The sequence below is a fragment of the Halichoeres trimaculatus genome, unplaced genomic scaffold (assembly GCF_033239565.1).
Source record: "Halichoeres trimaculatus isolate MK-OKI-2021-1 unplaced genomic scaffold, fHalTri1.1 fHalTri1_scaffold_2, whole genome shotgun sequence".
NCBI lineage: Eukaryota > Metazoa > Chordata > Actinopteri > Labriformes > Labridae > Halichoeres > Halichoeres trimaculatus.
Window position 1 is genome coordinate 16,259,245 of NW_027437180.1, and position 22,547 is coordinate 16,281,791.

Below are 22,547 nucleotides of genomic sequence, written 5' to 3' on the forward strand. Positions count from 1 at the left end.
GAGGAGGGCTCATAACACAGATCATATAAATCTGAGAGAACTGGTCAGAATGATTGCCATGCATTCAGGTGATATGCTTCATGAGTAACAGGTATGTATGATTACTAAGGACATCAAGGAGGTTTGTGAACATCTCTGATCTTATTCAGGATTTGCTGACAGTTAAGTCTGGTTTAAACTTCTGCCTTGAATTGACTCCATAGCCTACACCAAAAGACTATATGCCTCCTGTCCAAAGCATGTAGACCAGAGGTCTGCAACCTGTGGCTCTTTAACTCCTTTGCAATGGCTCCCAGATATTAATACGATTAGAGACTTCTAAACAACACTCTCAGACTCCAGAAACTGGTCTTGTGGTTCACAAATATTCACAGAGTGGTTTGCAAAGAAGAGCTGATGACACATGATAAGAAACATGTTCCTGTACCAACTGTCTGAAACATGCTGCTGGTTAATCCCTCCTCTCTATCCTTCCTAAGGCTGTGTATTGATAAGGTTTTCATGATTCCAATACCTTATCAATCCCTGCTTATCGATCAAATTCCTTATCAATTCTCACTACAGAAAAATAAGAACTATGTGATTACAGATATAGTAAAAAAGGTCCCATTATTTTTTTTCTTTTGTTTCAATGATAGTTATTATTATTATTATTATTATTATTATTATTATTATTATTATTATCATTATTATTATTATTATTATCATCATCATTTATTTATTTATGTTAATTATGTTAATTAGTTAAAGCTGTATCCTTTCAATCATGTATTTTTAATACATACATAGCGAGTGCCCTGGTCGGGGCACCCCATTCTAAAATATCTGGACACACCCCTGCATGTCAGCGCAAATCTCTCTGCAGGTACGTTATGTTGCTTCGCTCATCAAAAGATAGATTTATGCTGAACAGAGGGTTCAACTCGTGGATTAGATGGAGTTACAACGCAAAATAGGACTTTTCTTTCCCCAGGTAAGAGTCAAACAACTCCCTAAGCATGCAACGCGTCTCCGTCTCTCTCTCTCCAGTTCAATTGATGTGGATCGCCCATCTGCGTCCCGTCTGCTTCTCCGCAGTCACCAACAGGATGAGCGCAGACGTTTGTCACAAAATACTCAAAGGGCGCGTAAAAATAATAAAAGCCATTGTAGAAAGTTGTGCTCTACAAAGCCAGCAGTGTGCCTGGACATATTGTTGGGTTCTAATCCCTCAAAGACCGACCATGTCAATCCGAGACCCGTCGAGAACGGAGGACCCCGAGACCAAGACAAGACCGAGACCAAAGACTGTCGAGGCCGTGACAAGACCCAGACCACGAAAAAAAGTGGTCTCGTGACCAAAACCGGTCTCGAGAACTACAAGCCTAATTCCCGCATCGTCTTTTTTTTTGGTGAAATAAAGCCACACCCTTGACCGTCTAGCGCGAGCCGGCGACATCTCTGCAACTGAGAGGTTGAGCAGCAACTAAAAAAGCACATGGAACGACGTCACCGTGCATTGCTCGTGGGGTGTGTTCGTTTACTGTGTTAGCACACCCCGGGAGGAATCGATATGGAGTTTAACCAGCAATTCCAAGGAATTGGTTAACTGCGGACCCGGTTCCAAATTAAAACCGGTTATCGATGCGCAGCCCTAATCCTTCCTATGTCTCACAGGAGGACGCTGCCCTACCCAGAATGGACCCTGCAGACCCCTTCAAGTCTGTTGTGCCCTGGCCTCCTGTGGAGGGAGTGGAAGTCGACCTGCACGCCACTAGATTCAAACATAGTGAGGCGCCGTTTTTAATAATCTTAATTGACTGTAAACACTTTGAACACTTGACTCAGACCAGTTCTCTGTGTGCAACAGTTTGACTCCTGGTTTTCTCTCCATTAGAGCCCAATGATCCTCAGAAACCAAATCAGCAGCTCAACCAGAAGCAGGTGATCCAGCAGCAGTATGTGACATTCAAAGCCCACACTCACAACTACACCAGCCCTGTTCTGAAGAAAGGCATTCTGGGAAACTTTGAGCCCAAAGAGTCGGAGCCTCCAGGGGTCCCTGGTGGTCCTGGAGAGGGGGCTAAACCTTTGATCCTGGGTCCAGAGTACAAAGATGCCGTGAAGGCCTCCATCAAAGAGTTTGGCTTCAACATGGTGGCCAGTGACATGATCTCCCTGGACAGAAGCATTGGTGACATCCGCCATGAAGAGTGAGTCAGACTGCTTATGATAAGATGTTCCTTTGTCCCACAGCGGTAAGATTTACAGAGCCACAGCAGCAAACAAGGTATAAAGTGAAAAAACATAACAAAAGAACTGTTGTGTTTTTCTTTAAAAACATGAAATATCTGTTGGTCTGTTGTACATTAACTTTTTTAATATGCTCGTGCAGCAGGTAAGTAAACACATACAGCCACCAACATTGTCTTCTTCCTCTTCCACTACTCATTATGTTTTACATTGAACAATAGTTTGGCACCGCCTAGTGGATAAACATATCATTTGCTGCTACCTGTACAAGAACAAATTGAAGAGAATGATAGACTGAGAGTAAAGTAGAAAACATATGTTCAAGCACAATATGAAGGTAGTAACTCTTCTGGAAGGAGTGGGACACGTTCATTAGAGACAACAACTTGGCCTGTAAGGCCCAACCTCCTTAGGGTCCAGAGGGTCCAGAGGGCAGTCCAAGTCACACCAAGGATGTCAGGTGCACTGTGGTCCACCTTTATCATTTATTATAAGGTACTTTGTGACCTCTGCTGTCCTCATTAATCAACCTCACCTCAAACCACTGGATCCACCACACATTACACCAACCATCACATGCACTTTTTGTTTATCCAATAAGACCGTCAGGACTGACTATCATTCATATCACTGAGGAGGAGATGTGTATACAAGAACGAAGCTGTACCATCATCTACTTACCTTAACATCATCTGTACGTGTGAGAAAGACAGTAACAGTCACCTGTATGATTGTGTCTCACCTTTCCAGTTGCAAATACTGGCACTATGATGACCGACTGCTGACCTCCAGCGTGGTGATCGTGTTCCATAATGAAGGCTGGTCAACGCTGATGAGGACTGTCCACAGTGTGATCAAGAGAACCCCCAGGAGATACCTGGCTGAGATCGTCATGATCGACGACTACAGCAACAAAGGTCAGAGTTCCTGCCAACTGTGTTGGGTGACAAATATTTTAAATCCTTGAAAAGACAACTGTTTGATGGGTTGCAAAGGTCTTTGAATGAACCCTGTCCCTGCCTTGTCTGCAGTCTAGCTATGGCATTGCTTCAATGTTACACGCAGCTGTCTGGTTTCAGAGGGGGAAGATCTGGGCTTGCATTAAGGTTGGGGACCCACAGCTAACAGTTCCAGGTAGCAGATTTATTGCTAAAGTATAATATAACCAGGATTACACCTGGTTTGTTAGTTTGGTTGATGAGGCTTGTCACACACTAACAGTAGAGGGAGTCCTAGGGAGGAACCATCAGTTTTAACTAACACATTTACACCCATTCAGTGAGTGTCTTGCTCAAGGATACTTTAGCACGTGACTGCAGGAGCTGGAATCGAACCCCCGACCTTACGATTGAGAAGCGACAACCCTACCACTGAACCAAAGCCCCCCAAAACAACATCAATAGTAGTTAAAGTTTAAGTCTGTGATTCCACTGTGAATATCAGAATAAAATCAGTTTATAACTTTCTTCAGCCATGGGCCCAGTCAGGGAAAATCATTACATCGAGAAAAAAACAGGAAGTTTGGTAAAAAACAGAATAAAATCATGTAGAAACAAGAAAAAAGTAACAGGAGTAACAGTTAAAGGTTGTAAAAACACTTTGATGACATGACATTCTCAATGTGTGTTAATTTTATACTTGTGTGTGTGTGTGTGTAGTCCACCTGAAGGAGCGTCTGGAGGACTACATCAAACAGTGGAACGGTCTGGTGAAAGTTTTCAGGAATGAAAAGAGAGAAGGACTGATCCAGGCCAGGAGCATTGGAGCTAAGAAGGCCACTAAAGGACAGGTACACACCAGGATTCTAGTTTTGGGCAGGCTGAACCAATTTTAGCTGGGCCTTAAATACTAAAAATTAGTGGGTCACTGCTTTAAGTAATAAAAACAAATAATCAATATACTGCTGTTACTGTGTAAGGTTTAAAAGCATTTTTTGCAAATTTTATTCAATTTTTATAACGTTTTAGTGCATTAGAGGGATCTACCTACCAACACTCTCCATGGTACTGACCAGCACTCTAACACACCAGCGTTTATCAATGCTTTTTTTTCTGATATTTAGGCCAATGGGATTGCATGTGTGTTATTTCTAAAATAATCCCCATAGCCTTTTCAGCGTCTGCCATGTTAAGTTGATTGTTACAGTTTCTCTATTTAATTGTATATCTCCAACACGCAACAGGCTAACGTAATTTCCAAACAGGGCTCATTTTATAAAGACATGATGTCTTACAATAACAAAACTGACGTCAAGTGTCAACCTTCACAATGTTCCTTTGAAAGCATGTCAGGGACACGAAAACATAGAGCAAGTAGTAAAATTTGTAAATTTTTGATTTTTAATTGATTTTGCAAATAGGTATGTGTTCAGCTGCTTTTAGGTAATTTATGACGAATCTAGTATACATAAATATAAAAACGTATATTTGTTTTTATTTATTTATTTTATTTTTTAAATAAAAGTTTAGGGTGGGCCCTGTTAGGTCCGCCAATAACGCCGCCCCTGGTACACACCCACACTGCTTCATCAGTAACATGTAGCCGTGGTAGTACAGTGTCAGTTAGCGTCTGTGGCTTTGTTTTTAAACTGTTAATAGTCTGGATGTTGATTGAACAGGAGGGACTCTGGATGCTGGTGAAGATTTTTTTTTTTTTTTCCTGAAGCAGATTTTTCCACTTGAATCAGTAGAGTCACATGTTTTGGACTGTTAACGACAGAAACCCTTACACACATATCAGGTATTTTTATTTGTGTGTGTTTGTTCTCCAGGTGCTGATCTACCTGGATGCTCACTGTGAGGTTGGAACCAACTGGTATGCTCCTCTGATTGCTCCAATATCAAAAGACAGGTAACACACACACACACACACACACACACACACACACACACATACACATACATACACGTTTGATCGATCAACCAATTAGCTAATCAATCTTTTTTATCAAAGTTCATAAAAAATTAATCTGAAGCCTCTTTACACACACCAGGTCTAGAGTGTACCCTGTTTTATTAATAACAGACTCCACATGAAGATATGGTAAGACCAGGTCCATCTTAATCCACCAGAGCAGAGCAGCATTTAGGGAGCTGTTGCATATATTGTCTTTGTGCTACAGTTTATCTCTTCTCCTTTCTTCATGTGGTTCAGCTGGTGCTGAAAACAGAGTGGTTCATACACAGACGCATTAATTCAGCTGCATCTCAAACACCACAGAGAATCCACACTACACTGTGCCAGGGGTACAGCAGTTCACCTTCAAACCACAGAGTCAACCTAAAACCAACATAGTCCAAACCATGAGGCCTCAGGGTCTACCTGATACCCTTACAACAGGTCTGCCTTTAACACACAGGGAACCCATCGTTACCTCAGTGCTGTGAATTCACTTGCTCATTTCCCTCCTCCCGTCAGGGCAGAGTCCCCTCTGTATTTTTTTCCTCTCCTCATGAAATCAGTGGAGAAAAGTTTTTCCACTGCTTTGGATGACATGACAGCAGATAGCATTCTGGTCCTCCTCCGTGAGTCAACAGTTTAAAAAAATTGGGGACTTTAAGACCCTCTTAAACTTATATTAGCCTATAACAGAACAAACCCTGAAGAAAAGTTGATCACATTTTCAAGTTTTACGGCCACAAAATATTGTTTATTTAGATCACTATGTATGTTTTACTCTGTTAACTAGGCCCATGTTACCTTACTAGACGTAAAAAGATGCATTTCCAGGCAGAGGAGAGGGCTAAGGCAGACACGGACACTGACACAGATGTAAAGAGGCCCATAGGAGACAATTGATCAGGATTATTCCTATAAAGGATGGCAATTAATTTTTTGAAAAATCCTGCAGACCCTACCTCTTCACACACAAGGAGAGTGTTTACAGTGGGCAGTTTCAAGATATGATCACGGCCTGAAAAAGACAGAGACATGTGTGTGTGTGTGTGTGTGTGTGTGTGTGTGTGTGTGTGTGTGTGTGTGTGTGTGTGTGTGTGTGTGTGTGTGTGTGTGTGTGTTTCTCCATATCTGGGGATTTTGGCTGTGTGTGTACAGGACAGTGTGCACAGTGCCTCTCATTGACTATATAGATGGTAATAAGTACAGCATGGAGCCCCAGCAGATCAGAGACGAGGACGGGCTGGCTCGAGGAGCATGGGACTGGGGTCTGGTGTGGAAGAGAGTCCCACTGAGCCACAAGGAAAAGGCCCAGAGGAAACACAGCACGCAGCCCTACCGGTACTTAGACTCCAGAGAGCAGACAGCATGCTAACATTCATCCCTGTTCTGTTTGTGTCTCCATCTCCAACCCTCCACCCACCCACCCACCCCATGTCTCTGGGCTTTCACTGGCACTCCTGTCTGTGTCTGCCTGTTTCTGTCCTGCATGTCCATCACTCCAACCCCTCCACCCTCTCCCCCATGTATCCTGAATGCATGGTTCCCACCCCACCTCTGTCAGAACGGTGTGTACAGTGCCTCTGATCGACTCCATCCATGGCCATGAGTTTACCATACACTCCCAGGGTGGAGGAGACGAGGACAACTTCGCTAGAGGTGCCTGGGACTGGAGCATGCTCTGGAAGAGAGTCCCTCTAGGAGGGAGAGAAAAAAGACTCAGAAAGACTCGCACTGAGCCATATAGGTACACCAAACAAACGCGGGACAGGGACAACACAAGACAAACACGTCCTAATTTAAGTCTACTAACATTATAACATTACCTGGGTATGGGAACTGGAAAACCTTTATGATCTCAAAGAGGAGTTTACGTGTCTCAGTCACCCACTGTAAGAAGGAGAGCATTTAAACATAAAGGTGTAGTTAGAATCAGCCTGAAGTCCTCAGTGAGGAAAGGTCAAAAACAGACGATAATTAACTCATATGTAGTAAACAGTGCCATCAAAAGTTTGAACGCTCGCTCATTCAATGTTTTTTTCTTTTTTCTATGATTTACTACACTATATATTAATGCTGAAGATATCAAAACTTACAGACAACATGTATGGAATTCATGAACAAACCATTATATGTTTTTATTCTATAAAGTAGCCACATGTTGCTTCATGTGGTTGTCACCTGGGTTGGTTTCCATTAAACAGTCTTAAAGAACTTCCCAGAGGTGCCCAAAACTTGTTGACCACTTTCCCTTCACTCTGTCCATCTTCCTCCTCCATCACTTTCCTTCTTGGTGAAAATAGCTCATATTTGACCCAGAACCAGTTTGGGGTCATTGTCCTGTGTGAACCAAATGAAGGTCCCTTTAGGTGCAAACCAGATGGGATGGCATGTCACTGCAGAAAGCTGTGGAAGCCATGATGGTGAAGTGGGCCGTAAATTTTCAGTAAATCATCAACACTGTCACCAGAAAAGCCCCTCACACCATCGACCTCCTCCTCCTTGCTTCAGGTCAGGAGTCACACAAGCAGAAACTGTTTGCTCACCTCCTTTGATCTGGCAAAGACAAGGTGGTTGGAATCACAATCAGAAATTTAAACCAATCAGGCCAAAGTACACATCCGTCTAGAACTGGCCTCTGTGAAGCATTTATGAGCACTATTGATTTAGATTTTCTGAGTCTGGTTACTCTAATTCATCAAGGAACACTCTCGTCATACATTGAACTATTTATTGGCAAAAGATCCAGTTAGAATTAGCAATGAAGCTGCTTTTCAGAGTACTCCCTGGGTTAGCCGAGCAGCCTGCTCGAGCTTCCCAGGGAGTGCACAGCATAACCCCCAAACCCCCATACGAATATACAGATTATAAGGATGCATACATATCAACAGGATACATACAGAGTCTTAATAGGAGGAGGCTGGGGTGGAGGAGGAATTATTAAGACAGCAGCAGCTGTTAAGCGAAGAGGTAGCAGGGATAAGATAGAATGAAGATGTGATCTTAATACACCGCCTTGTCGTTAAACATGCTGTGATTGGTTGAGAGGGGTTAGCGATTGAACATTAGCCTGTCAGCTGATCACAGCTGGGCGTATGAATGCTGTGTCCTGCATGAACTTACACTAACTCCATCCAGGGTTGCCAGCTGGGACGTCCCGAGCCCAAGGAGGCGCGTCCCGTACAGGACGTTGTTTGTCCTGGTTGCATAGGTAAGCGCAAGATGCATATACTTTTTCTCTCTGTGCACTATGCATTGTGTGTCCAGCTGCCTGCATGCATGGCCAGCTGTACACTACGGGCATTTAAACGAATGCGGTAATTGAAGAAAGACAGATGGCAAACAAGAACCCTTGAAATTAGACCAACGTTGATGCTTCATAAAATAAGTCTGCCTGGCTTTAAGAATAAATGTATAAAACCTCCGTAATCTTCCCAAATATTTATATCTTTACACATTAGATATGTGCAGTTTAATGAATTAATTTCAGATTTTGCATATTCATGTTTCTTTCAGTTTGGTGGATAAACTGTTTTGACTTTTGGGAGCATACAGATAAAATGTCATTTATTTCAGTTTAAAGCTTGTTCAGTAACAGTTCATACTGCCAGCTCAGGTGAGCGACATTATGACATGCAGGCTGTGTGAGAGTGGCAAAGTGATGTCCCAATCCAAGTTACCCCATTTTGAGCCCTTGTAGACTTATGCACTCAAACACTTTCCTGGTGATCTAAATTAAGTCCGTAAGGGCTCAGGGCTCAGGGGTTAGGGGGCCATTGAAATTCAGTCCATATGCAAGAGACTAGCAACAAATAGGGATATTTCTTGTACACAGCTAGATACAGAAAATAGTGATATTTTCTGTATCCAACTGTGTTCTAGCCTAGCACAACTGATTAAGAACCAGACTGAGAAAGTAAGAAATTTCACAAATGCACCCTTGGCAAGGCGCACTTGTTGATTGAAAACCATTGCAGGTGACCACCTCATGAAGCTGATTGAGGAAATAGTGTTCAAAGCTGTCAACAAAGTAACATGTGGCTACCACTGACTGTATCAAACATGGACATGGTCTCCACAACATAACCCGTGTGTACCTGATATTGTGAAATGAAGCCAATTCACGGCCGCAGCCACACTTAATATGGCGCTGGCTGTGAGCTTCCTATTTCGAACTCGAGCGAATTCGCATCTACTGCCCAAACGCGTAAACGCTCCAAACGCTTAAACGCTCCTAACGCTTAAACGCACAAACGCGCCGCGCCAAACGCCCCAAACACGCCACCCAAGGCGAATCAGCGTCTAAACGCATGCATTGACTTTGTATGTAATCCCGATGCAAATTCAGGGTGCCCGTCAGTTACATAACCTGAGCTATGTCTCTGATTTGACAGTCAAATGATCCTAATACCATCTAAACTGCAGAGTTAGAAAAAATTTCATCCACCGCACAGTGTGTGTTTATAGTGAAACCAGCGTTGCTGACACAGGTCATTTTTTGAACCTGGCTGTAAATATGTTATTTAATGCTGTAAAGTCTGTTTTTTTTTTGACTTGTTGTACATGGTTTTTGGTCTTTTTACAGCCAGCTTCAAAGTGGATTCTCAATCAACAGCAACTTTTAGCACCTCTGCATAGGCTTCATTTTTTTAAACTGGATGTTGCCCCTCAGTGGCTACTTTGAATCCTAATAATAATACCATGTTTGACATGTTTTTGTTTACTAAATCATTCCACGCGTGCTCTTTCATAGTTAACATAGTTTTGACAGGGTGTCTGTCCCTGCCACTGTGTGCTCTGTGCTTCCAGCTGCTTAAAGTGTTCTGGTTGTGGTGAAACTGGTTCTGTCCTCTGGTGTTGGTCTAACTGGTTATTGGTGTCCCCTCTGTGTGTGTTGGTGGGATAACCTCTCACGTGTTGTCTCCTCTCTGTCCAACTCTGTGCTGTGTTTGGTGTCACTGGTTGAAACTGTTGGGGTCTTAAACAGTACTACACCTCACAGAGAACAGACCAAGTCCTGATCCAACTGGGTGGGATCTGTCTTGAATGGCAGACTAGAAACTTCTGGGAGATTGGTTTTAGACTGAGGCGCCATCACTTCTCCTACACACCTGTAACTTATCCGTTGACCATGTCTGTGAGTCAGTCAGTCTCATTCTCAGCTCTGCTTTCACTAACCTCCCTGGCCTGAGCTCAGACCGTCTGCTGATGTGGTCTTTACAACTCTGACACGTGTGTTAACTCTGTGGGCTCTAATTTCGTAGACCAGGCTTTCGCCGTGCGGACAGGGCGTGACCGGCGCACTTTGCAAGTTTCCTGCAGTGCCAAGAGAGGCGCAGTTAAGGCGCAGAGGAGCGCAGAGCTGGGCGTCCACGCCTCCCTTCGCACAAATGGCAGAGTGGGAGGAGAAAAGCCGTGAGTGGGTTTAACACAGCCGAGCGCTGTTTTCACCAATCAAATGAGCGCCTCTCCTCGCCTTTAAATGCCCTGCGACTGAGGCGCAGCGTCTGATTGGTCTGGGTGATCCTCAGCACCGTGGAAACAGTGTGCTTGAAAGACCCCGTAGCAGAGACGGTCAGAGCCGCTGTCCCTGCCGCAGGACAAGAGTGGGGCTCATCGGAGGACACGAAGCGCGTCACCGTGTGGGCCAGCTCCCGGGACAGATTTAATCTGTTCCTTTGTCATTAATAGGAGTAAAAAATTAAGAGACAGTTACACAGCTGGCTTATCCATTCAGAATACTTTTGATCCACCTGCACTCCTGGTTTGTCATCGCCAAATAGCAGAACCTTTGGTGATATACTGTATACTCTCCCAGTGTCTCCACCTCATCCTCCTTACAAAAATGTACTCCATCTTTTTAGATCGGGTTAAAAATAAAGACTTAAACAGAGAAATACGGAAAATCACTGGTAAATCCTGAGTGACATAAATTTATTTTGTCTCTATTTTCTTCGTCTTTTCTCTCCCTCTTTTCTTTGAATGAAATGAAATAAGAGAACCAGATATACTCAGTATCAGATGTTAAGGCTGTTTATTGTTTAATTGTAAAATGTGCATCAAACTTCCAGCTGCCGTCAGGTTAACTTTCCATTATGACAAACGGCTTCAGTCCGACATCAGATGTGACGGGACAGTTTATATAGATATAAATGTATATGCTGGTTCAGACGGTTTCATTAAATAGTGATTTCTGTGATTGTTCACTGCATTAAAATGTGCCTGACACTCTGGAAACCTGCCTCTGAGGCTTTGTTGACATGTGCGCACATGTGCGCCTGTCACCAAATTGCAGCTGCGTGGGGTGCGCTCCGGATAGACCAGGTTGGAGCTGGCGAGCTTTGAGTGAACTTTTTTGGCACGAAATTGTCACTGCGCCAACATGAATCTGCTGACACCTCCTTCTGGTGCGCCGTCAACTCCCCCTGGCGTGCAGTCACACCCATCTCTGCGCAGACGGTCTACCAAATTGGCAGCGCAAGGTGGTGCACTGCACAAAATTAGCACTGCGCAGGCTGCGCCAGGCTTGCGCCCCCTGCACTGCGCCACGAAATTAGAGCCCTGTGTGTGTGCACCCCTGCAGGTCTCCAGCCATGGCAGGGGGTCTGTTTGCTATAGAGAGAGAGTTCTTCTTTGAGCTGGGTCTGTATGATCCAGGACTGCAGATCTGGGGAGGAGAAAACTTTGAGATATCCTACAAGGTACTCACAGAGAGCAGCAGTATGTACATGAGACAGAGCTTTGTTTTAATATCACACTGTGATCTGTGTGTGTGTGTGTGTGTGTGTGTGTGTGTGTGTGTGTGTGTGTGTGTGTGTGTGTGTGTGTGTGTGTGTGTGTGTGTAGATCTGGCAGTGTGGTGGTCAGCTGCTCTTCGTGCCCTGCTCTCGAGTCGGTCATATCTACAGACTGCATGGGTGGCAGGGTAACCCCCCTCCTGCACATGTTGGATCCTCTCCCACTCTGAAGGTAGAGCAGCTCACACCAACACACAACACTGATTCAGAATCCACTCATTCAGGTAGACAGAGTAAAGTCATGTTAAATTCAAACCTTCTGTTCCATGAGAGAGGAAACACTGACAATGGGCACACTGTTATACAAAAACCCTTCCACCCATGGTCCTTTTTTTTAAATAAACCTACCCAGTTGCAGATGATAAATTAAAGACATGAACTCAATCCTCAGATTATTAACACATTAAAAGGTCAGAATCTAACCTCAGACTCTAGAGGGGGCTGTGGAGCCAGTTTCCAACCTTCATCAGATGTAGTGCCCCTCTTTTCTGATGTGTTCACTGATTCTATGAACACCCTCTCAAAATGTAATTATTTGTCATTCTGTTCTTCTGGGCATAAACATCTGCTGAAGCTCTCAAACCGTCAAAATAATATAAGCTTTAGAAGCATGTAGGAGGTGATTTCAGCATTGACTAGAATAAATGTATACTCCTGTGTGTGTTTGAACAGAACTATGTGCGTGTGGTGGAGGTGTGGTGGGATGAGTATAAGGACTACTTTTATGCCAGTCGTCCTGAGACTGTTGGGCTGGCCTACGGAGACATCAGTGAGCTCAAACGCTTCAGGTAACACTTATTTTTATGATTCATACTTGTTCTCTGTTCACAGGCAGCAGTCTTTGTGTTTGAATCGTGTCAGTGTTTGAAAGTTGAACTTACAAAACAGTCAACCTGAGCACTGAGTTACATTACACTGAATATAATGAGGAACTATCATGAAGGCATGCTAACCTCACACTGAAAACAGGGCTTAAGTGACCTTGAAAAAGTCTCCCTTCTCGACATTTGCCCGATTATAATCCACACTTAATGACATTATCAGCACCACTTTATAGGTACACCTTGCTTTTACCGGGTTGGACCCCCTTTTGCCTTCAGAACTGCCTTGATCCTTTGTGGCATAGAGTCAACAAAATGCTGGAAACATTCCTCAGAGTTTGGTCCATATTTACATGATAGCATCATGCATTTGCTGCAAATTTGTCGGCTGAACATCCATGATGAGAATCTCCCGTTCCACCACATCCCAAAGGTGCTCTATTGGACTGGGATCTGGGGACTGTGGAGGCCGTTTGAGTACAGGGAACTCATTGTCATGTTGAATAAACCAGTCTGAGATGATTCCAGCTTTATGACATGGAGCGTTATCCTGCTGGAAGTAGCCATCAGAAGATGGGTACACTGTGCTCATAAAGGGATGGACATGGTCAGCAACAATACTCAGGTAGGCTGTGGACTTTAAACACTGCGCAATTGGTGCTAAGGGGCCCAAAGTGAGCCAAGAAAATATCCCCCAAACAATTACACCACCACCAGCAGCCTGAACCGTTGGTACAAGGCAGGATGGATGCATGCTTTGTACGCATGTGTTGTGCGTTCAGAGATGCTCTTCTGCAGACCTCGGTTGTAACCAGTGGTTATTTGAGTTACTGTTGCCTTTATATCAGCTCAAACCAGTCTGTCCGTTCTCCTCTGACCTCTGGCATCAACAAGGCATTTTGGCCCACAGAACTGCTGCTCACTGGATATTTTTGCTTTGTGGGACCATTCTCTGTTAACCCTAGAGATGGTTGTTGGTTAAAATCCCAGTAGATCAGCAGTTTCTGAAATACTCAGACCAGCCCGTCTGGCACCAACAACCATGCCAGGTTCAAAGTATCTTAAATCACCTTTCTTCCCCATTCCGATGCTCAGTTTGAACTGCAGCAGATCATCTTGACCATTTCTACGTGCCCAAATGCATTGAGTTGCTGCCATGTGATTGGCTGATTAGATATTTGCGTTAACAAGCAGTTGGACAGGTGTATAAAGTGGCTGGTAAGTGTAGGTTATTCCTTAATGCTACTTCTCAGCTTCCCGATCGGGTCGGCAAGACTGAATTGGTGTACAGCACATCAAAGTTTCTATAAAACCTTCACACTGGCTGGTGATGTTCAGTGGAGAGATCTGTGTTTTTCTCTGCCGAAAACGATTCCTGTGATTAGTTTTGTAGTGATGGTGGACACGGGAGCCTAGCTGTCAGACAGAAAAAGGACAGAAGAGCAGAAGAAAGATAAACAGGAGAGTGATAGAGCACAAGCTAAAGGCTAAAACACAAGCCAAAGGCTAACACAGGGGCTGAACTGTTTGTGATAATGTTCATTCCAACCCACAGTCAGCAGTTATTGTGCAGTGGTCTGTTCAAACTTGAGAGTCTATCAACAAAATGAAGAGTGAGGTTATGTTAGCTCTGCTTGGTAGATGACTGACAGGACATAGGTAACCAGGATTTACTAACGTTACACATTACAGACAAGTCTTAGAGCACCGGGCTGCCAGTCGTGCTAAGTATAGGCGTCTGCTAAACTACTCTACAAACTTACAACATTTGCTTGTTGTCATGTTTCAAATAACAGAGCCACGTAGCTTTTGATAAATACCTTACCTTGACATGTTGTATCTGTTAAAAATGGTTTTGAACAAGGAAAAGTAGAGTCAAAAAGATCAGAGGCCTGTACCATGAAGCTGGATTTTCTCTCAGCGGGGTAACTTCAGGATTAACCCTGGATTTTCCTTCCTACGACGCTTTTTGGTATAAATCACAGTGATAACCCAAGCTGAACGGCTAACCTGCTCCGGAGCAGGTTAAGCTTAGGATAAAAGATCAATGAATATAAAAGCACCACCTCCTGACCAATCACCTCTCTTTGAAACTGGTCTACACATTCCTAGAAGTTCCAGTCAAAGTTGGTGCACAGATCATGAGAGGAGCACTCAGGAAGAAAAGAGTTTTGAGGGATAGATGTGATCCTTAAATGTCCAAATGACTTCCTGTATGAACAGTTTAGATTTTCATAAGCTGTACTGAGCCACATTTGTAAACTGATGGAGTCATAAGTTACAGATGTTACACATCACAGTCTGGCTCATCTGAAATGATGGAGCTAATATTAATGGATATACACATGGCAGAACTGCAGAAATATGGAAACAAATATAGAACTCACAAATACTCTTTACTCCACACTTTTTTCTTCACATCACATAATCTTGCAGTGTGTTATCGTGCATGCACACATCGTGATGACTATGCTGACACAATATACCATGCATTGCAGCCTTACCATCAACCAGTTTCTGTTTAGCTGTCATGCTTTGCTTCATGTACTGCAGGCAGTGCTCCAAGGACTGAAAACTATGGAAACAGAAACAGAGCTCCCTCTGCAGACAAACCTTTGTGATTCCTTCAACTTTGTGATTCTTTATGGTTCCTTTTGAACCACTTCAACCCATGATACCTGTGTCTTGTGTTCATGAATAAAATAGTCATATTGAAAATGTCTTGCGAATGTTTCTGTGGTGGTCCCCAGTCAGAGATTAGTCTGTGTAACTGACCTGTTTCCCGTGTGTTGTGTTTTCAGAGAGGAGCATCGCTGTAAGAGCTTCAAGTGGTTCATGGAGGAAATCGCTTATGACATAACTCTGCACTATCCTCTCCCTTCCAAAAATGTGGAGTGGGGGGAGGTAGGAATATGCTCTAACACATGAACACAAACACAGTGTGTGTTTTTGGCCATGCTGTGTTCACCCTGCTGTGTGGTGTCCTGACTCTGTGTAGATTCGAGGCTATGAGACCAATTACTGTATCGACAGTATGGGACACATCAACGGGGACACTGTGGAGATCGGACCCTGCCACAGGATGGGAGGCAACCAGGTACTGACCCACAAGGAGCTGCTGGTCTGGTTTGGACTGATCCACCAAACAGAGAATCTTTGGGGGTCAGGGAGTCCATAGTCTGTAGAGGGATTATCAGTCTACGTCATTATAAAGATGACTGCAGAAGCAGAGTTTGGCTCCAGTCATTCAGACGAGTTAGCGTTTTTCAAACACTGAATTCAACCTGATATCAGCATAAAATGTACGGTTGTTTTATAGTCAGTTTTTAGAAACAATATTATACAACAGAGGCAACATCTGTCGAGTTTGACAGCCACAGAGCAACCGTTGTTTTGGAATTGATAGCGACCATGCTAACTGGTGACTTTCAGTTGACAGTGTCAGTGATTAACGGCCAAGAGTCAGCAGTTAAGAGAATCACACTTAACACTGAAACACCAGCGACATCTGCGGGTACATAATCAACTCTGGACAAAGTTTTTTGGTTCTTTTATTTTGAACCGGGTCTCACACTCAGCAGTCTGTGTGCTCTTTTTGGTCTGGGAGGGTTTCTGATTTATTGACACGTTTACTTCCTGGACTGTCACATTCTGGTAAGTGTCCACAGATAATGCAGTCATGAGCATCAAGTGACAGTTATGTGTTTGAATTGCTCTCTGAGAACACGCCAGATTTCTCCGCTAAAAACGTCCATCCACCAAATATCTGTCCACTCGCTGATCTCTGCTGTCCCCTCGCTGCTATTTTACAAACCTGGGGGCTGTTTACCATCCGTACAAGTGCTGCTATTAAGTTAAGAAAGGTGTTTTTGGTGGTTAAAACCTCCACATCAGTTGACAAACCATTATACTCCGCAGTGCTTCTGCACCCAAGTTGCGGTCATCCGGCGTTGTTGATAAACAAATAACCCCTCTATAGGAGAATGGCCTTACAATTAACTAGACTAATTTAAAACAAACAGTTTCAACAACTGCCCTTCAACCAATCTTTTCAATCTTTTCTCAAGATCGTAACACTTTTTCTCTCTGGACTACCGCTGCTCTTGATTTATTTGAGTGTGAGCTGCCTGAACTTTTTTGACTTGCAACGTCTCACCATGCCTCTGTCATGCTAACCTCATGTATTAAAATAAAATAACATAACAATTTTTAACAAACAGAGTAGAATCTGTTTTAAGCTCAACAAGAACACAAACCAACTAAATCAATAATTATATAAATTTATCACAGCAGTTTCTTACCTATCTACACCTCACTTGTATATCGTCACTCTATTAAAATAACGGCCTGAGTCATGTTTTCAAGTTTTTGGGAAAACACAAAAAACTTTACTAAATACAGAGCCTCTAGTATTTATCAATCATTTCAATTAAAAAGCCTTCACAGTGGATGACTGTTAATGTGCATAGAACATTGTGTGTCAGTCATGTAACATTAAAGAATAAAGTGACTTAGGCCAGTTTTTCTAACATTGTAGTGTGACTCAGACGGCTTTAAACCTGGCTTAAACTTCCCTTTCATTCCATAGTGCAAACTCAAAACTGAAATTACCCTGAATTGAATTATACAAATGTCCGGTAAATCAAATTATTAAGGAGGCAGTCCCTCTCCTCACTTCTCTGGGTCTGCTTTGCTGTATTTTTTATTAAACTTAGCCCATTTCTAACATCCAGTTTTGACAACTTTTTGTGCACAGCATGTGTTAATCTCTCTTCACTGGCTTCCAGTGGCAGCTCCAATCAAAATCAAAACTCTTCTTCTGGCTTACAAAACATTGACAAGAACAGCTCCTGCCTACCTGGGGTCCCTCATCCAGGTCTACACTCCTTCTGGTCCTCTACGCTCTGCTTGTGAAAGACACCTGGTGCTTCCAGCCCAGTGTGGCTCTAAATCTCTAGCCAGACTCTTCTTCTCTGCTGTTCCCAAATGATGGAATGAATTACTTAACTCTATACAATCCACAGAGTCCCTTTCTACTGTAAGAGATGTCTGAAAACTCATCTGTTCAGGGAACACTTTGGCACTTAACCTGACCCTTCTCATCTCTGTCCGCAGGGGTAGAATGAGTCAGTAGGTCTCAGAGCCAGCTCTTAGTAAATTTTCAGCTATGATCACTGAATGTTGTTGAAGGTTTAAGTACATTGTTGCAGCAACTAGTTGTGGTTAGTTGGCTACATTATTCTACAAAAAAAAAAAATAATAATAATAATAAAAAAAAGCTTGTTAAATTGTCCAAGTCACACAGTTTATGCTAAATAATCTATATTTTTGATTTAGGCTAGAAATAAAATGGCCTAAGTCACCCTCTTGACATAGGCCATTGTCTCATAAGACATAAAGAGCATGATCCTTTTGGCTAAAGCTGTAAGCAATTTCACCAGAGGTGGTCAGCATCATCAAGCGATGATTTAAGACAAAAACTAATTTTCGTCAAAAATTACTTTGGCCATTATTTGAATAGGGTGACAAAATTTAATGTTTTTCTCAAGATTTAGAAATCTTTGTTTAGGATTTAGAAATCTTAGACAAATATTTAGTCTTTGCTTAATATCTAAAAAATATTAGCTATATATTTAGAATGAAAACAAAATGTTTAGAAACAGAACTAAATATTTTGATTCACAATATTTATATATACAGTTATGAAACATTCAACAGTTAGATATAACATTTCATATTTAGATAAAACGTTCAACTTTTATATATAATATTTGTAAAATTTATTTCACAAATATTTCTTTCAATATGCATTGAAAGTGATGTTTTAGAGCTAAATGTGGAGAAATGTTATATGTAGTCTGTGCAACTTTACAAATGGTGGCCCATAGTACTGTGGTCCACGTGTTACACTCTGTAGTCCAGCTTTGGAGGCTTTGTGCCATAAAAACACTAAGCACAGATTATCAATGCAACTTATTTTAGTCTTATCATACATTTATTTTTTGAAAAATATAAGGAAAATTATAAACACTATAGATAGCTGCAGATAAAAGAATAATCATTTTAATTCGTGGCTCCTCAGATGAGGCTGAACATGCAGCTTTGGGGCCTCCTAGTGGCTTGGGCGCCTTGTGCAGTCACGTCGTCCACATATAGGAAGAAACAGCTCAGAATGGTTTCAACTGAATCAACATCTATAGACGTCACTGGCAGCTGATGAGTTGGTGTGTGAAACCCTTTAAACCCATGATATTCACTGCTGTATGCTTTATGTTGTGTGTGTGTGTGTGTGTGTGTGTGTGTGTGTGTGTGTGTTTGTGTGTGTGTGTGTGTGTGTGTGTGTGTGTGTGTGTGTGTGTGTGTGTGTGTGTGTAGATGTTCCGTATCAACGAAGCCAACCAGCTGATGCAGAAAGACCAGTGTCTGACCAAAGGAGCAGATGGTTCATCCATTATCATCACACGTTGTGGTCGGAAGAAACACTCTGAGTGGAAGTACTTTAAGGTATATCACACATGCACACACACACATGCACACCGCACACACACACACACACACACACACTAAGAAAACTAGAGAACATAAGTGTTAACCCCCCATTTCTCTGTCCAGGATATACATCGGTTCACTCATGTGCCGACAGGTAAAAACTAAAACCCTGGTTCTTCATCATCATTTTCATCATGTTTGAGGTCATGCTAAAATGGAGTAAAGATGAGGGAGACTCTGACCCTCTGTCTGCTGAATATTCAGGGCTTATTTGAATGAATTATACTGCAGTACACTCCATGAACAGTAGATGGCAGCTAATCTCTGGTGTGTGTCTGTCCCAGGGAAGTGTCTGGACCGCTCCGACCTGCTCCACACAGTGTTCATCTCAGACTGTGACACCAGTAAAACCAGTCAGAAGTGGGAGATGAACCCAATCGAGGCTGTGTGACCGTCTGGGACTAAAACATGGAGGCCTAAAACACCCCCCCCCCCCCCCCCCCCCCCCCCCCCCCCCCCCCACCGTGTTTTGATGTTACACTGTCACGTGGCTCAGCGGAGCCAGGGAAACAAGCAAGCAAGGCCCGCCAACTCTGCTTTCATAACTCTTCACCTCCAAACAGATTTTCTTTTTGTTTCTTCTCAAGTGATAATTTTTCACTTTATTTAAATAAACAGAAGTGCACTAAAGGAAAGAAAAATGTTCCTTATTTTTTGTTTTGTATCAATTTACAGTTTTAATTGAAAAAAGAAGTTTGTTTAAAATGTTTATAACATTTTCTCTGGTGTGATCATTCTTTACACTTTATTATTATTATTATTATTATTTTTTTTTTTTTTTTAAATGAGTGCATGATGGGATAACTTTTATTTTTGTATTTTAGTATTTAACTCTGTACCTCAAAAAGGTTTTGTTTCAATTTTACCTTGAAGTAATATTTTTTGCACTTTATATTGAGAAAAGAATTCCACACAAAACGATGTTTTAGGGAAAATTTGTTTTGCTACTGTTGTATTGTTTCTGAACAAAAATGATACTAAAGTATTTTGTAATCACCTCTAAACTTTGCCCAAACTCTGTCACTGGTTTTAAAAACACATTAAGATTAGCAGTTTGAGATAAATCAACCTTGAATATTTAAAAGTATTGGTATCAGTGTTAGGCCATGTATTTACTTGGTATCGAATCGATACCAAAATTCCCAGTATCGCCCACCTCTACGATCCAGCTCTTTCTGCTGATCAGCTGTGATTACCCGTCTACCACTAACTGTGACATCCATGTGAGTGGGGAGGACTTCCTGCCTTACAACAGATTGGTGAAGGTTTAGTATCTGATCAGTGATGATGATGGTGAACACTATGTTGTTTTTGGGGGAGGGAGGGAGGGGGGTAAACTGCGGTGGTCCTGAGAGCTCACAGCACTGCAATTTAGAAAACATATACAAAAAGACAAAACACAAGCAAATTAAAAACATCTTCATCAATTTGACAACACATGGGCAGCATTTATTAAATGTGCTGAAGGAAGCAGTACAAAGTGACATATATATATATATATATATATATATATATATATATATATATATATATATATATATATATATATATATATATATATATATATATATATATATATATATATATATATATATATATTTTATACATCGTTAAAACGTTGTTTTTCCAGCAGAATATTTACTTTTATCGCTGAACACACAAGCTTCCTCACAAGACATTTATTTTCAATCCATTCAACATCTTTATTCCTACACCACACATCAGTGGTGTAGGAATAAAGATGTTGAATGGATTGAAGGAACAAAGATCAGTGGTGTGGAGAAGGCTGAAAGAGCTGTCATCCCTTCTTCGAAAGTATGCTTATGTACAATCACATGTAATGTTCTTCAGCATGTGAAAAACAAGTCAAGTTACATCTCACACTGCTCCCTATCTGATATGATGAGGTAGTAGACTCTCTTCCTCTTTCTGCTACTGTCAGTCTCTGCCGTCTTTTTTCAACTGTGTGTGATGCATTATTTTCAGTAATCAGTGATAGCAGGTGACTTACAGAGGCCTGATCAAACTTCAGCAGGTGAAGATGCAAACACAAATGTACACAAACGCTGTACATTTGAAACTAAGAGGACCACTGAAGTACACAGAGAATGACAGCAAGGCATTTCAAAAGCTTAAAACTGCTGCTAATGAGCAAACTACACAAATTTATCAAAAAAAAAGCAGAAAACAACTGAAAAGATAAGCATTGCAAACCCAGAGTATAAAACTGAAGTCCTGTAATGTGTGAATGTTCAAAGGTAGAATCCGCAGGATTTTCCAAAAAACTAAAATGCCAACTTTTACATGAAAGTCCTGCTCAATAATCACTGCTAGGCCTCTGTACATGTGTGTCAGATTCTGCATCAGCCTCAACCCCCTCCTCTGTCTGTATGAAGATGTTTTGGTTGTTTTCAAGACATTTCTGGGTGGAGGGTAGGCATAGTTACATCAGCCAATCACAACACCTAGAGAATACAAGTGACTCTCCGTGTTGATGATTGCAAGTGGAAGAAGCTATCCTGAGTGGCTACAATAGTGGACATAGCACCGAGGAAGAAAAACACAACCAAAGTGAAAGGAAACGGCAAACAGCTTTTTCTAAAACAAGGGTGAAGTTTGGCTTGACTTTCACTTGCTTTCATGATCTTGGAGAGCAGCTGGTCTAGTGGGTGTGTTCACGTAGTCACTGTTGGAGGTTGTGGGTGTGGGCGCTGCCACTGGCACTGGCATTCAGCTGAGGAGGAGCCCAGTTTGAATGTTGTACTTATAAACAAGTCACAACAATTCCTGAAATTAATAATATATAAATAATAATATTAAAAATAAAAATAATTAAAAAAGAAAGCTCAAGCTCCAATAGCAATCAATAAAACCATTCTTTTTCTAAAGCATCATTCTCAAACAGACTGTGAGGAGGATCTGTTTTAATTGGACTACAGCGACACCTTTTGGCCCAGAGTCTCACCCCACACTGTCGCTAAGATGTGACTTTTAACAAGGCATGTATTTGATTTGGAAATGAATAGAGATCAGAGCTCCTTTCAACTCTACTTCTCTTTGTTCAAGACGACTTTTTACCAGATACAATGCCACAAGGAAATGTATTTGTCAACAGTTACTTAGTGCTGTTGTTTGAAACATGACAGCAAGCAAATTTTGCTCCGTAATTTTGTAGCCGGCTTGATATGGTGCCACTGGCAACCCGGTGCACCGAGACAAGTCAGTATTGTGTAATCTTAGTGAATCATCAATG

The 22,547-nt window shown here is 42.1% G+C and overlaps 1 protein-coding gene across 1 annotated transcript; it reads left to right on the forward strand.

Moving 5' to 3' along the window:
• Positions 1-850: 850 nt before the first annotated feature.
• On the forward strand, positions 851-19,912 carry LOC141787190 (N-acetylgalactosaminyltransferase 7-like). The gene is made up of 15 exons (XM_074665479.1): positions 851-973; positions 1,657-1,768; positions 1,877-2,192; positions 2,983-3,149; positions 3,891-4,021; positions 5,003-5,082; positions 6,286-6,468; positions 11,711-11,828; positions 11,974-12,096; positions 12,597-12,712; positions 15,547-15,649; positions 15,744-15,842; positions 19,121-19,249; positions 19,358-19,388; positions 19,579-19,912. The coding sequence occupies exons 1-15, from the start codon at positions 935-937 to the stop codon at positions 19,683-19,685; spliced, it is 1,854 nt and encodes a 617-aa protein (XP_074521580.1). The 5' UTR covers positions 851-934; the 3' UTR covers positions 19,686-19,912.
• The last annotated feature ends 2,635 nt before the right edge of the window (positions 19,913-22,547 follow it).